This window comes from Alligator sinensis, unplaced genomic scaffold, assembly GCF_000455745.1.
Source record: "Alligator sinensis unplaced genomic scaffold, ASM45574v1 scaffold557_1, whole genome shotgun sequence".
In the NCBI taxonomy this organism is placed as follows: domain Eukaryota; kingdom Metazoa; phylum Chordata; order Crocodylia; family Alligatoridae; genus Alligator; species Alligator sinensis.
Window position 1 is genome coordinate 330,468 of NW_005842349.1, and position 16,802 is coordinate 347,269.

A 16,802-nucleotide genomic window follows, 5' to 3' on the forward strand; every position below is an offset into this window, starting at 1 on the left:
CTATCTGATTCCAGTATCATTTTTCCCTCCTAATGGAATTCATCCCTATCAGACATCTGTGGCTAACTAGTCAGCTCAAGAAAGGGGCAGTCCTGGAGATATTTGCTCATGGTGGATCCAGACTTCATCAAGTCTTAGGCATATATTCCCATAGGTAAAAGTAGCTGTTTGTATACAACATCTACACATTATCTACCTATCTCAGAAACTGCTCTGAAAATACTTCCTTTCATACTTACTGTATTTAGGTTTGGAGTATTATAGCCAGTCATAGAAGACAGGATTAAGGTACAAAACTTCTTCATGACAGTGCACAATTTCGTAAAAGGCTTTTTCAGAAACACATGCTGTTGAAAGGTTCCCTTGTTACCCAGCCAAGCCTGAAAAATATCCATGATTTTATTTTTACAACAGTAGAGTCTTATAATGGATCCATTCCAGATTTTTAAAAAAGTTTTGTATCCTCATTCCCAGTGAGAAATAAATATTATGGGGATGACAGAGCAGTTTGCTATTCTTTTATTCTTCCATCCTAATATTTTTCCAAAGCCCAGAGTCTGTCCTATGTCTCTTATTTTACTGAGTGATAATCCCTGAAGAAACTAATCTTTCCATTTTCATGGCAATAGACTCAAAATATTTCAACTGGCTGAAGCCACCTTTACAGAGTACAGAGTGTGGTGTAATTAGGGGAGAGCAAGGGGAGCACCAGTCCCAGGCACCAGTTTAGATGGAGCAGGAGAATGGTGGCTCTGAGGGATCCAGCTCCCCAACAGCTGCTGCCAGCCACCAGGGAACATGAGCTTGCCCCAGCTAAAGCCAGGGAGCATGAACAGACTTTGCTCCCCTGTAAGAGGAATCTTTGTCTGTCCCTTCAGGAAGAGGCAAATAAGAAGCAGTGAGAACTGAGAGTCTAGTCATTTTGAGGGGAGATAACATACCTTGAGTACTATTTCAGGAAGCCTCCCAAGTGTTGCTAGGGGGCCTGTGGCATACGTAACTGTGGCTACAGGACCCAGGGCAAAGAATAGTTTGATTTTTTTAGTCAGTTCTGGATTGGTTAGAAATGCTGCAAAACCTGAGAAAATACAAGAGATGCCTTAATTTATCAAGGCAATCTTCCATAAATAGAACAGAGGGCATTTATACACATGTTCCAGGAGTGGGGAGAGGGTACTTTAATTAGAGTGGCTACAAGAGCCAATTAGAGTGGCTACAAGAGTGGCTAATTAAAATGCCTGGAGCATCATGTGTATCAGCATCCCCACACTGAAAAATGGGGTGGAGAAGCTTTAACTAAAGCTTGTTTGATGAGCTTTAATTAAAGTGCCCTTGCCAACATTTTTCAGTGTGGGGATACTGATACATGTAACGTTGGAGTCTGCTGGAGCACGCTAATTACCACTCTCCAGCATAATCTGTTAATCAAGTCTGTTCTGATGGTGCATTGGAGCAGTCTTGCTGCATGTGCATAGGCACCCAGAAGAGAGTTAGGAGTCAGAAAACAAAATTAAATTATTATTCAAATGCTATACATATTATCAAATAAAAGGTTAATTCCAAATCCTTATTCAGATAAGAGAGTTCTGGACATTGTTCTGTTGTATTCAGGATGGACAAAAGTGGAATGCACTATATTTTCCAGTTAGTTTGTTGAGAAATTAACTTTCCTTTAAATCAGTTTTCTGATTTGTTTCCCCTCTAGAGTTACCAAAATTCCTATGCATTATTTTATGGGTTTTGTGTCACTTAATGTTCAAAGAATAGTGTAACTTTACATCGCCCATAAATCAGTAGCAGAGTAGTTTGAGGCTTGAGTTCACGAGTAGAATATTATTTTTAGGGTTGATCACACAGTACAACCTAAGGTAATGAAATTAACTGGATGATAATGGTTATGTACAAAACTTAAAAACAGTGACTTAAATTCACATAAGCAAGCAAACATCCCCCCAAAAGTGAAATTATTCCTTTATTGACTTCCTATACTACCAATTAGGACAGTATGGCATGTGTTACTACTGATTTTAGTTTCTGTGAATTTGTTTTAGGATGCCAGCATTTCTGAACACAGGCATCAAAAGTGTTCTCCAAGCTCCCATGAAATCTCAAAATGGCCTCTTAATCATAGGATTTTAACAATAATGATGGCTAGGGTTTTTCCTGCTACTTTTGGGAGGAAATTGATTCATCATAGGCTTTTTGCCTCCAAGGCCAAGAGGGCTACAAATATGCTTTCTGAAATAAGAAAAGCTAAGATTCTCTCAGGAGCTGAGATTTCAAAGGAAGAAAACACTCTGTTTGGCAAGACTTGTGAGAATACCAAGATCCAGTCACATTACCATAACCAAAGAAACCAGCCAAACTATGGACTACCTGCCAAAAAAAGGTTTTACTATCAACAATATTAGTTAGATAAGACATAAACCTTTTCCAAATGTTGAAAGTTTCAGTTTAAAAAATATTTTGAGCTTACCTTTTAAGCTGGTGAAGAAGGCATTTACTAAGTGAAGCCCATAACCTTACATTATCCTCTAATGAGGTAAATAGTGGAAACAGTAGCTTATCATTCATCTTAACATACCTACAGCTGTCCCTTCTGAATGGCCAATGTAATACAGCTGTTCCTGTCCAGTTTTTTCCATGATAAAATGTAGTGCTGCTGGAAGATCATATTTACCGACCTCATCAAAACTAAAGAGCGAAAACACAAAAAGCTTATGCATGAATTGGAATTCAGTTGGCTGTTATAGCACATAAAGGTACCTTAACTAAGTGAAACAAAGACTGATCAATGACAGTGTCAGGTCTGGGTCCTTTGCCTCCCTTCAAAGACGAAGGTTTGCTAATTTCTTTCAATTATGTAGCATGTTTTATCTTGTTTATATCTAACAGTCAGGGATCCTAGAAATCAACTTGCCATGGAAAAAACACAGAATTTGAGTTTTTACAGAGAATTTTTAGAATTGCCGGGAGAAAAAAATACTGAAAATAAAACTCTGGCTCCCCAGTGGAAACTAACAGTTCCCATACCCACTGTGGCAGCCCACTGGAGGGTAGGAGGGAGAAGCTCAGCAGCTGCCCCCTCCTCTCTCCCCAATGGGTACACAAGGAGGCAGCCAAGATGGCAGCCACCCCCTCCCTCCCTCTACCACGGACTAGCTGAGAGGGCTGCCCATTGTGTGGCCCCACCCTCCTCTGCCAATCAGTGATGAGGGGTGGGGCCACATGAACAGCATTCCTCTTGGCCAATCAGCAGCAGGGGTGGGGCTGCTACTGGGCGCCTTGGCCAATCAGTGTTGGGAGGTGGGGGAGTGGGGCTCACCACTGAAAAAATGTGGATGTTTATGTTTTTTTATTGGAGAATGTCATTTTAACATGGAAAACTAGGACCCCAGTTAATAGTATCCCAAAGCAGATAGAGATTTACAGATAGAGATACAGACACAGATTTACTGATTTACAGATAGAGCTTTTGAAATTAATGAGCCTTACAAACAGAGCAGCATCAGCATGGTTGGTATATGTGCCCTGACCTTGATGCATGGCTCCATCTCTGGGCCCACTGGATTCCTCTTCACTGTCTTTGTACTCTTCTGAGAATGACAGAGGACTAGTACTAGTTCTAATAGTTGGATGTAGCCTATTAGGAACTGGATTCAGATTTGTAGTGGTATCTCATTTTACCTAAGACACTGAACTAGGCTTACAACTGAGGGCAGCCTGGAAGTATACTAGGGCTTTCTATTTCCCCTGACCTTTCACAACACCCAGTGGAAACTGCTCAGGTGATCAAGTTGGGCAGCCTCTTCCCCTGCCTACATGGGAATCAGCAGTACTGAACTGCAGGAACTTAAGGGCACTTATACATGTGACAGACCTCTGCCCTGACATGTTCTAATTAGCAAGCATTGGACCAGACTTGATTAATCAGGTTGCTGGAGTGTGCTAATTAGCACATTCCAGCAGCCTCCATGTCATATGTATTCAGTGTCCCCACATTTCAAAATGGCAGCAGGGATGCTTTAACTAAATCTTGTTGAATAAGCTTTAGTTAAAGTGCACCCACTGCCATTTTGGAGCGTGGGACGCAGAATACATGTGACACCACAGGTACTTTAATTAGAGTGTCTCTTAGGGCTGTTCTAATTAAAGCACACCCCCTCCCCCCATGGAGCATGTGTATAGATGCCCTTATAAGGCTATGGGAGCCCCCAGTCTCTCTGAGGCTATCTCCCCAAAATGCTACACCATCTAAAACCATGGATGTAAGAGATAAGTTGGGGATTGTTCAGCTCCTTTTTTGTCTTTCATCCTGCTTGAAAGAGACCTGACCAAGGCACCAAGGCATCAGCCTCCCTGCCACATACACCCTAGGAGCAGCATTCAGGGAGAGCCTTCAGACTCAGGACAGAATCATATGACAACTGAGCTCTGGGTAGTTTTGTGCCTCATTTTCTGTGCTGTCAAAGATTATCCATCCCACTTCATTCTGTCCTTCTATTGCTACAGCCCTTCAGCTTCTCAACCTCACCATCTCTGTCCACTGTGCTTTTTACTACCTCTCGCACCTGCATCAACTCTCTCTGCCATATTCTCTTCCATTTATCCACAACCCTCCTTTGCTCCTACAACCTCTTCCCAGATTTCAGCCCCAGTGAATACTCCTTCCCCTGCAGCTTTCACCACCCTATTTCTGTAGACTACTCCCATCCTCCCCATCACTACCAGTCCAAGTAGCAGTGGACTAGGGATCAGAAAGTGAGAGGCTCCCACACGCCATTATTAGTCCCTTAGAAACTGCCATTTTCAAAAGCTCACAATCGTGCAGTCTAGAGTCTACCTGAACCTCCAGAATGCTTTTTGCTTGGACTTAAGAGTCTTATGTTTCAAAGACCAGGTGTTTCCTCTGCTGTTTCCTAACCAAACATCATAGCCAGCATCTGCTAGGATGAAGCCCAGGCTGTTGTTAGGCAGGTTAGAAATCCAGTGGGTTGCATCTCCCAGGAGAGGGTGCTGCAAAAACACCACCGGCCTTTTTCCTGGAAAGAAAGAAGGTTTTGTTGTCATGTGAGCATTGTTGTAGTGCAATTAGGATTGAGTAAAAATACACACTGTAATGGGACATTTATATAGCAATACCTAGAATATAAAGTTTTATTGGCATAATGGGATTTACATGGCAATATGATGAAAATTAAATCAATACAGAAAGAGTTGTAAGAGTTCAACATCAGTCCTGATACATCATTTCTTTCTGAACTGTCTTATTTATAACAGTCATTTTGAGGGAGTGGGGAATGAAACCACCTTATCATCTCTACTTTTCCAACATTTGTTTGTTTATTTACTTGTTCATTTATTCAGTCATTTGATTTATGTGCTGTCCTCCCCAAAAAGGCTCAGGGTGGTTTACAATAAAAGCAAGATGAATTGTAAAAGCTGATAAAATATTAAAAATGAAATAGGAAGTGATGAAACAACTCCCCAGCTAATACCTCAAAACTTGAATCTGCCTGCTAAAAGCCTCCCTAAATAAACTTCTGGTAGTCCTCACATGTTGATTTCTAAAGTAGTGGATATATTGGTAGCATTTAGCTATAGAATATTTAAGAATTATTTAGTGGTAATATCTTATTTGTGTGGATTTGGAATAAAAATTATTTCATACGTTTATGCTCTGTTACGTTACAAATAGAATATTCAAGAATTAGTTAATGGCAATTTAATTTTTGTGCAGACTTGGATTTAAAGCACATGACAAAGTATAAGCATGGACATAAGGTATGTGTGGATGTTTGCTGAGTACTAAAGATGGAAATGAAAGTTAAAATATTGAATCATGTTTCCACTTACAATGGGGATGATATTAAGGAGGAAAGGATATATAAATATGTCCACAAATTCTTACTCTTATTCTCTTAGGATTTTGAGTGAAAAGAGTTTGTATTTCTGGAACTATAATGGAAAATGTTACTTACAAATATGATTAGAGTTTGAACAACATATAGTAATGATAGAAGTCACTTGCTGCTGGTCTTCCACTGAGTTTCGCAGATCTCAAGTGGAAATCTGGATTGTTCAGAAGACAGGGTGTGCTGAAGTTTGTTTGGGGTTGTGGTTTTTTTGGCATTCTACATAGACTTCACCAGAACTTCAACTACTACCAATCCTGGCATCAGACCAGGGCACCAATATCAGAAAATGGGCAGCAATAGCAACAGAATAGTTTCCCTATTCAGTACCAAAACTCTTGAGTCTAGATCCACGTCTTTATTCCATTACTAAGATTTAAGAACAGCCCATGACTTGGACTCTTGAAGAGAATGGCAGAATATAGCATGGCTGAGGTACCACAGGAAGTCTGCTGCTCCTTGGCATTCTGCCCCAACCTGCTCATCAAGATGTGCCTTGATGTTCCAAATTATAAGTGCGAGAGACTGTCCTTGTTTAAACAGGTCACCAGTCTGAATTCCCTTTGCTGCAGCAGTGATCTTTCTCTCTCTCTCTTTTTAAATCTATGTGGGGGTAAGCCTGTGTATATCTTTATGACCAGTTCTGGGTTGAAGGTGTCCGTTCCACCCTTGTGCTGTAACTATTGTCGCACCAGTGCACTTACCCTAAACACATGCCACCTCCCTCACCAAGCAACACTTTAGAGGCTCAGCTCTTACACACTGTCCTTGGGCTGCACCACAGTCCCCAAAGTCCATGAGCTTCTGCTCCCTTGGTCCCCATCTGACAGGAACTCTTTGCATAGTCCTTTAGGTCCTCAGCCACTTTGCATGGACCTCAGACCTGGCTATGGCCCTACCAGCTCTCCCTCAAATTCTGTAGCCCTTAGTAGGAAACTCAACAAAACACTTTTCTGAAGAATTCATAGTGGTCTTCTTCCACCTCTTTAGCCACTTCCATGTCTTGAAGCTTTAAAATAGCAACATAAATTGAATAGGCAACAAAAATCATTGAGCTTCTGTATATGCTTTTCTTCAGGGCTTTCTCCACTCCAGCTTCTGCAGAGCTCTGTCTCTGAACCTGGCAAAGACCAGTCTCAGACCCCATCAGTGGGTCCTGATTTATAAGGCCCTTGACCACTCTTTTTCAGTCCGCCTGACCTAGCTCTTCTGCAATAGGCTGCCAACGCTACCAACCCTTTCTCATGGCTCTCATTTGTAGAGTTTCCAGGTCAGCTGCAGGCATTTTCCAATTAGAGCTGGTTTCTTGATGCCTGGAGTCCTGCAGTTTTTTGGCTCTTTCTGGTTGTACTCCCAGTATCTAGGGTAGGAGTAGGGTTGTCAGCCTTCCCGGACTGGTTGGGAGTCTGCCGGAATTGGCATCCATCTCCTAATGACTATTGAAAACAATCTTGGAGATTTTACGTAATGTACATGACATCATGGTGGGGAAAAAAAATCTCCTGGAATAGCTTTAGTCAAAGTTGGCAACCTTAGGTAGGAGCAGTGGTTTTCCTCAGAGTCTCTGAGGTTTCAGTGGCTCCTACAGCAATCTGGAGCCAGACAACAGCTCTTACAGTGCTCTTTAGCTTGTCCCAGAGCAGGCAGACCCAAGTCCTCTTGAATGGGCCACATCTCTCTCTGGCCTGCTCCTCCTCAGTAACATAATAGAAGCCCTATTACATAGAGAATATACTTTCTCACCAAAGCACAGCAAGGGTGAGAACACTCACCTTCATTAAAGATGCCCCCTTCTGTCCTCTCTATTTCAGTAATGTTGTTATACCATAGTTTTAAGAGCTTCTATCTAGATGTCCATAGTGCACAATTAAACAGTAAAACTGTTAAGTGGCAGTTACATTTCCTTTAATTCATGTCATTCAACATTTTAAAAAATAAGAACATTTTTAGACTATGAACAATCAGATACATAACATCAAATGTGAGAACTAGAAATGCACAAAAAGGTCCCAGTAAAGCCAGATACCAGAACAACCTCACCTGGTTTCAGAATTTGATACAGGCTCAAATTCACTTCAAAATCATTATCTAAAACTAAAACATGTGAAATATGTAGCTGCACATACACAAGAAAAGTTAGATTATGTTTTTTAAAAAGTCACCTAATCAAAGCTTTCTTGCTTCCCCCAGATAAAGCTTACCTCTGGTCCCATTGTCTTTTCCACCAGGAATTCTATTAACGCTCAGGATATATCCATCTTGGGTCACAACTTCATGCTCCTCACTAGGGTATCCATGATACCTGATAATTTCACTCTGCAGGGAGCCAAATGAAGGGTTATTTACATTTTTTAGAATGTCCCTGTTTATAAGCAGTGATCTCTGTGGAGTCTGTTTTCCCAGTACACAGGTCCAAGCTACTGAACAAGAAAGACGTCTGGCTTCTTCGTGTTTGTCACTTTCCCAAGGATGTTGAGTGCTGGTTCAGCTCTCTGGTGCTGTATCTTACACTGGATGGCAATCATAAAATCATAGAATATTAGGGTTGGAAAGGACCTCAGGAGGTCATTTAGTCTAACCCCCTGCTCAAAGCAGGACCATTGCCAATTATATCATCCCAGCCAATGCTTTGTATAGCAAGGTCTTAAAAACCTCCAGAGCTGGAGACTTCACAACGTCTCTAGGTAATCTGTTTCAGTGCTTTACTTCCCTCCTAGTGAGAAAGGTTTTCCTAATATCTAACCCAGGGGAAGGCAAAATATTGCCTGCTGGCAGGCCCCCACCAATTAATTGTATCCAGACTAGCCCGCGGCTGCCTCTGCTGTACTCTGCATAGGGCCAAACCCCACCCACTTCTGCTGGTGCAGCCTGCTGTCCTCCCACCCTTGCCCATGGGAGGGCCCAGTGCCAGCCCCAGCTCTAGCCCTGGCCAGTGCACACAGCTGCTGAGCAGGGCTGCTGCTGCCACTGCTGCAGCTGCCTGGGGAACTGCTCAGCTCCCCCAGCTTCCACTGGCTCCTCCTATCCCTGCTGCAGCACTCTGGGCAGCAGGTAGGGAAGCAGTTGCAGGCAGGGGCAAAGTTGCCCTGGGCAGGAGTGCAGGGCCTGCACAGGGGCTTGGGGGGTGGGGTGGAGGGAGTGCAGAGCCCAGGTCAGTGGGAGTGTGGGGCCCACTGAACTCGTGTAGAGCTCCTGAGACTCAGCCAGAGCCCCATGTGATGGAGCCAGTGGCCTGACCCTGCTTCCTTGCCACTACCTACAGCTCCCAGGACTCAGCTGGGACTGGTGGGGAGTCCCACGTGATGGAGCTGGGTTGGCTTGGATCTGCTCCCTGACACACTGGACAAGTCCTGAGAGCTGCATGTTGTAGCGGGGAGCAGGACCAGACCACTGGCTCCATCACACGGGGCTCCTTGCTGCTGCATGCAGCTCTGGCCAAGCCCTGGGAGCTGTATGTGAACCACAGGGAGCCCTGCACATTGAAATGGGTTGGCCTGGCCCTGCTACCTGCTGCCACAAGAAGCTCTTAGGACTTGGCTGGAGCTGTGCACCACCAGGGAGCTCAGCCTGCTTTGGGTCATGAGAGTCCTGAGGGCCCACAGCCTGCTGCTCTCTCCAGCAGCAGGGGCTGTGTGCTTAGGGGGCCCACACACACATCCAACCCCCCACCAGACCCACATACACACTCATACCCCCCACCATTCCCACACCCCCAAACACACCCCACACCCTCCAGCCAAACACACCCAAACACATCCCACCAGCAAACCTCACACCCACACTTCCCACACCCACCCACCACACCCCCTCAGCAATCCCATACACACATACCCCATACCATACACACATCTATCCTGCAATCACACCCCACACATTCCCCCACATGCCCTCACATGTCCCCCCCTGCAATATATGAGTAAGACTTTATTTTGAGCAATTATGCAATTGCCTCTATGTACATTACACAAACACACATGCATCAGACCACAAATATATTTTGAAATAAAATTGGAATATATTATAGTAGATGTTTGATTTTTAGTATGATTTGGATTTTTTTCTGGGGGAAAAGGGAGGCACTTCCAGAGGCAAAGGTCAGGGGCTAGGTGTGGGACTTCCAGTCCTAAGATGGTGACTCGGGGCAGAGTGGCTGTGGCTGTGGCCACTGGTGAGGGTGGAAACAGAGGGGCCAGTCTGCAGGAGCAGAGCCTTTCCCAGCTGCCTGCAGCTCCATGACAGCCTGGCCTGGCCTGGGTACAGGGAGCTGGGAGGGATCCAGGCACACATCATGTGACCTGGCATCTATCTGCACCTCTGACCCTCCTCCAGCTAGAGAATATAGGGGCAGGGCCAGCCCTGCTCTCTGGAGCAGACAGCACAGCACAGTCAAGGGGTGAAAAGCATGTTGGGAAGCTGGGGGACTCTAATTTAACCAGAACCAGGAAGGAGTCTGGGACAGAATTTTCCATAAACCAGTTTGACACAACTCAGATAAGTCTAATACTACATTCAACCAAGTTTATCTTAAACCAGTTTCGGCCATTTTGAAACTGTTTTATGTGCACTGAACAGGTTTTGTTATAAGTTTTAACCAGTTTTTGATCACTTAAACCAGTTTATGTGTAACTTCTGTCCCTAGCCATGGTGATCACTGCAGCTCAGAAATACCTTGATCAGCCCTCCACTGCTTTGTTCTTTGGTATGTGTGATATAACTTTTTAAAAAAATCACAAACATTGTATATGACAGGTGATTTAGGAATCAAATCAGATGATAGATTTCATTTTTTGCTCAGGTGTGCAAAAAGCTGTTCACTGAAGAAAGCAGGATATAGTTATGCCTTTAAGCTTGCTGTAGTTTATTGAGATGAGCACTGAAGATACTGTCTTAAAACTGCTGCATAATGATAATTTTGCAAGAAACCTGTGAACTGGGGCAGCAAAGGGTACATTATTTAGCATGACAAATTACATGGTCAACAATACTCAGTGAGCTCTTGGGCTAGAATTATTCCATTTATTTGCAAATATAGGAACTTGGTCACCTGAGTCTGGCTGTATTCCAGCGTGCTCAAGAAGAAGCTGAGAAGCTGCTGATGCAAAAGCTGGGTGGGTCCTCCTGCTCCCTTTTTCATGGTTCACTCTTAAAGGTTAGGTGCTGGTGTGTTAGGAAAGTACAGTAATGGATTCTGAAGTACTTGAGCAGGATGGGCTAGAATCACAGTGGCACTGAAGTCCACTTACTCGTGGACTTACATGAGATGGAGGTTGCTGAGAGTGTCAGCTAACAACAAAGTGATGCTGCAGAAGCTGACAGCTTCCACTGAAGGGAGACTGCAGAAATATCCCTGCAGACTGAAATTATTTATTTTCTGCTAAGAATGCCTTGGCTGCAGCCTCAAACTAGGCAGAATTTATACTGAAGCGAGGAGTAAAATCCTCTGCAGACGGATTAAGAGTCATGACCCTGAGACAGGATTAGGGTGGGAGAGAGGTAATGGGTGGAGGGGAGGGGGGGCAGGGGGAAGTGGTTGCTGAAAGATTTTCTGGGGAGAGTGGGAATCCAAGAAAATACCCCAGCAGAGCAGGGAGGAAACTCAGGGCAAACCCATGAAACTTTGATGGTTCTGCTGAGGATGGTGCAAAATTAGGACAGCAGGAACAAGATTCTCCGGCTGTTGAATGCAGGGAACAGTACCACCACTCAGTTAGAACCAGTCACTGGATGTGTCCACATGGTCCAGGATGATTTGAAAATTTATTATCACAGGGGGTCTGCTGTGGGCATGACCTGTGAAATGGGAGAAAATTCACAGATCCTTCCCTCACTGTGGGTGAGCTGGTGCTTCCCTCTGCAACAGCGGTGGCCCACCCCAGGGGACACCTGCCTGCAGGCACCCAGCTCGGGCAGTCGTGGGGGGCACCACAGCCGCAGAGGTAAGCACTGGGCCCCACACAGCTCAGGCAGGCAGGTGGGCTCCAGGAAAAAAAAAAAGATCGCCACTTCTTTTTCCTTGGGCAGAGCCTGCTTTCCTGGGCTGCTCCCAGACTGCCTGCACAGGCTTCTTGCAGAGCCCCTGAGCTGCACAGAGCCCGGTGCTTCGCTCCACAGAGGAGTTTCCTCCTCCTCCTTGGAGTTTTAGTTTGCTGTGCCCCAAGTCTTTTAAGGTGCATTACACCACTAATTTTGCTACAGAGGCTGGAATAACTTTGTAATACACTGCCAATGTGTGCAAACACCAACACCATTAAAATGGCACAAAAGCATTCAATCTGCTTTAAAGTGTCGTGCACACATGCCCCTCGTTTCGTCTACACACGACCAGTGAAAAATTGTAGACTGAGGTGTTTTTTAGCCATCTTTCCTGAACATGTTAATGGAGAACATTATAAATTATGTCAAACTGAGTCATACCAACCATTCTATAAGAAAACAGGCAGAAAGATAACTTACAACATTCATGAAGCATTCTGGATTCACAGTATTCTTGGTTAGGATTTGTTCAAAATCCATAGTAGCTGGTTTTCTAAATGCTTCTGAAAATGTAATGGCTTGAAACCAAGCAAACACCATAAGCCACCTCATTTTGGGCCTGTATGGAACAACACACATCTCTGTTAACAGGAATACAGTGATCATACAGTATATTTCTTTTATTATTTTGTGGCAAGAAAGGAATATAGGACTAGAGCCCCTGGACTTAGCCCCTTAGATTTTGCAAGCAGTTTTCCCCAGAAATGTGCAAAATCACCACTTTACCAAGTTACACAACTACAAAGCACAAAACCCGAAACATGAAGAATGCCCAGAAGGAAAAATTGAAGGAGATGGGGGCATTGCCATCACCTTGCCACAGCAGCAACAGGGAAACGATTCCAGAAATGTCCCTGTGTTCTGACAGTGTCAACAATAAAATACATAGAAGACCTGCATGAGAAACTGCTACCTCAGGCTCAGGCCACCTGAAAAGCTGCAGAAAGTATTTTGGGAAGGTGTCATAAATTCTGTCTGTGTCTTCTGCAAAGACAACCTGTAATTAAAATGACAGGGGAATGACCATTGTAACTCCTACCAAAACACTCCTAGAAACTCACGTAGGAAAAATGGCTGTGAACTTCCTGTTGTTACAAGATAGTGTTCATTGTATCCCCTGCAATCCAAGCCTTTGTCACGTACAGGCTAGACTACACAGTGTGCTCTTCCTGGGGTTGACAGAAGATCACAGCAAAGTTTTCTTGTGTATGACTCCAATGAGTGAGATCATAGCACTAAGGGCCAGATCCTATCCCATCCAAGTTTTCCTTTGGGTCTCTAAGTGTCTATGTACTAAGTAATAGGGCTGTGCAAAATTTTGCCAGCTGTTTCTTTTTGATGCTGTTTTGACTTGTTTCGAGCTCAAAACAGTGACATTGAAATGAAAGTCAGGGCTTCGAAACAGCCTCAAAACACAACAAGGGCAGTCAAAATGTTTCAAAAGTTTTGAAACATTTTGAGCTTCAAAGCTGAACCTGGGCGTGCCTGCAGGGAAACAGGAAGTAAGGAGAGAGAGGGGGATGAGTGAGGAAGGACACAGTGAGGGTGTGCCTTAGCGCACACACTGGAGAAGAAGCTCCTGCAAGAGAGGAAAGATAGTCTCTGTCACAGTTTGGCTGCCTGAGATGCTGCTGGTGCTACTGTGCTGCTTCTCACTAATTTATTATTTTTCCTTCTGTTATTCAAAGTGGTGGACTGGAATGAGGCTGTAGGGGAGGGCGAGACCACATTGGGGCACATCACCATGTTGTTTAGAGGTCCCAGCGGCAGTGAGGGCGTGCCTTAATACACATACACAGGCACATGTCATGAGATTTGCTTGTCAGCAACTTGAGGTGCAGCTTTCCAGAAACCACTGCACCTATCTCCTTGAAAGCTATCAGGCTTCATGGCCTCAGCAGGGGCTACCATGACTGTAGTTTACATCCTGCTGTGCCTTAACACACAGATGTGACATGAGTTTTGCTTGTCAGCATCTTGAGGTATAGTTTCCCAGAATCCCCTGTATCTATCTCCTTGAAACTTGGAAGACTTTGTAGCCTTAGCAGGGGCCACCATCCCTGCAGTTTTCACCTCCCATGCCTTCACACTTACAAGTGACATGAGTTTTGCTTTCAAGAATTTGAGGTGCAATTTCCCAGAAACCACACACCTATCTCCTTGAAACTTGGCAGGCTTCATGCCCTCAGAAGGGGAAACCATTCTTGCTATTTTCATCCAAATCTGCCAATAAATGACAAAGTTAAAGGTAGTTTCATGCTTTCCCATTATAGCCTATGGGCAAAACAGCCTCAAAACAGCATCAAAACAGAGAAACAGTTTCAACGAAACCAAACAGAACAGTGGTTTTGAAATTAAATGAAACTTAAAGTGAAACACTGTCTCATCGAAATGGTGAAATGGAAGTCGAAATGGAATGGTGCTCTTTTGCATAGCCCTACTAAGTAATCTTGGTGTCCCTTGCCTGGGTCCCTGAAAAAATCAACACTATAAGGCTCTGACTTATCGCTCACTCCACATTAATTAAAAGATTCACTTCAAAGCCTTAGTCCCCCTCTTCACACACCCCCGTGTGCAAGGATCTTGTCAGCAACATCATTCTCTATAGGCCTCCCATATAAATGTGACTGAAATGGAAATTTTGGCCAAGAGATCCCAGACCTGGCATTACAGGATGGATACCCCTAACAATAATATTCAGAGAGAGTCCAAGTGTTGATTATTAGGTACATAGTCCCTAGGAGCATGTGCACACGGTTTCCCTGGCACTCCCAAGGAGTTGTTCTCAAATGTACCCACTCAGCCCCTCCTGCTTGCTTGAACCAGGAGTGAAACAGTGAAGAAGACCCTGACAGTGCTTTTGAGATCTTTGCTTCTGATGCACTTGAGAGACAAGGCAGGTGTGCCTTAAAGCAGTATCACAATCTCATTCTCTAGTTTGAAATGTGAGTGGAAGTGGGGCGACAAGGCATGCTCCAGAGCAATGTCCACAGAGTGCATACATACACTTGATAGTTTTTCCACTGTTTCCCCACGTGGAAAGGAAGTTCCCAAATAGACCACTAGCATTTCTCTTACCGGAATGAGGAATCTCAGAAATGGGCTTTAACAGTGAGGGTGAGAAGCAGCAGCCCTTTTGTTTCTAACACTTCTGACAGATGCCTTTAGAAACTAGCATATCAGACCAGTTATACCTGAGAAACAAAAATACTGGCAAACTTCATGTCCAGACAAGTCTTACAATAATTATGCATCATCACAAGACACCGCTGGTTTAAACTCATCTCATCAAAGCTTATTGTTCTTCCAGGTTGTTCAGGTCCCTTCAGTCCTTCCCAGAACACCCACAAGAATAGATTGCATCATTTTTTAGACTTTTCAAAATGTTTGGAAATTGCTAGTCAAAACTGGATTTCTGATCCACATTATTTTATTTCTTTTAGTGCCTCAGCCCCTGCCCTGGGAGCTCTGAATATATGTTAGGGGAACAATCTGATGAATCAAGCTGAAGCAAATTCCTCAACCCCAGTGCATTCTCCTGGCAGGCTTTACACTGCCCATATGACACAGGAACTCCTGTGGGAAAATGCCCTTGCACAGCTGAATGAAGGGAGCTTTTGTTTGACCATTTGTACCACTGCAAGGGAAGGGTCTCGCATCTTGCTTAAAAATAATGAGATAAAAATATTGCTACCTATTTGTCCCAAACTCCTGAGCCCGTCACAATTTTTGCTTTATTTCCCAACCACATTGACATCATTTCTTGAATACTGAAACTTGAATGTTTTCATGCTCTCTATTTCTCTATTCAACATCTGGAGCTCTATGAAAAGGCCCAAAATATCACAATGCTTACTTGGGGCAGATAACCATACTGAGGTTACCTGCACTGACAATATTCAGGGGAAAATGCAGGACAATATTTCTAGCAAGGCACCAGGAGGATGGGGGCTGCACAGAATATAAGGTGTCAGTGAAGGCCATCTTGCTGTGCCTGCAGTGCCTGCTGACAGACGTGATCTATCCCGACCAGACATACACAGTGCCCGGGCGTTCCATCTTTGACAACCTGTACCTGATTTGGGACCTCCTGTAGCTAATTCACCGGGAGGGCCTGTCTTTCATCCTCCTATCCCTGGACCACGAGAAGGCATTTGACAGAGTGGACCACGGGTACCTCACAGGTATGCTGTGGGCTTCTGGCTTTGGGCCCTGCTTCGTTTGGGCTCTCCAGGTGTTGCACACCTCTGCAGAGTGTTTGACTCGGGAACCAGCAGCGGGAAGGAGAGGAGTCAGGCACACGTGTGTCCCGCACGCACGTGTGCCCCCTTAACCAACTGACTGATCGGAGGCAGCGGCGGTAGCAGCAGCAGCAGCAGCGGCAGAGGCAGAGGCAGAGGCAGAGGCAGAGGCAGAGGAATCGGCAGCGGGGGCAGCAACAACTGATCCCCTGAAGGTAAGTGGGGTGGAGGGACCCGGCGCAGCTGAGCCGGATCCAGAGGGGGAGCCCCCCGGGTCCCATATAGCTGAGCCGGTAGGGAGCCGTGCTCCCGAGCTGCGCAGCGCGAACAGAGTGTGCAAACAGGCGCGCTCTGTGAGAGCGCGCCAGCGTTTGCACAGGCGTTTGCGCCGGTGGGTGGGCCGGGAGGGCCAGGAGTGAGACTCCTGTAGGGGTAGGGAGTAGACACCACACAGGTCCACAAACAGCAGCTTAGAATGGTGTCTACGAGGAGTGCTGCTAGGGCCTCTGCCCAGGGGGACAAGGCTAACCAGGGCTGGTCTGAGGCCTCCACCCAGACTGAACCCATGGGGGAGCTGATGTCCCCCTACCTCCTGGCCTGTGGGGGATCCCCA

General features: G+C 45.0%; 1 protein-coding gene across 1 annotated transcript in view; it reads right to left on the reverse strand.

Moving 5' to 3' along the window:
- LOC102373245 (lysosomal acid lipase/cholesteryl ester hydrolase-like) overlaps positions 1-16,802 on the reverse strand; it is a 43,138-nt gene that overhangs the window by 17,117 nt on the left and 9,219 nt on the right. Inside the window, exons 2-7 of the mRNA XM_006028995.2 lie at positions 12,369-12,507; positions 8,117-8,231; positions 4,844-5,042; positions 2,585-2,694; positions 942-1,078; positions 240-380 (exon numbers count right to left, since the gene is read on the reverse strand). Coding sequence (XP_006029057.1) covers positions 240-380; positions 942-1,078; positions 2,585-2,694; positions 4,844-5,042; positions 8,117-8,231; positions 12,369-12,500 — 834 coding nt within the window. The 5' untranslated portion in view covers positions 12,501-12,507. The remainder of the gene's footprint in view (positions 1-239; positions 381-941; positions 1,079-2,584; positions 2,695-4,843; positions 5,043-8,116; positions 8,232-12,368; positions 12,508-16,802) is intronic.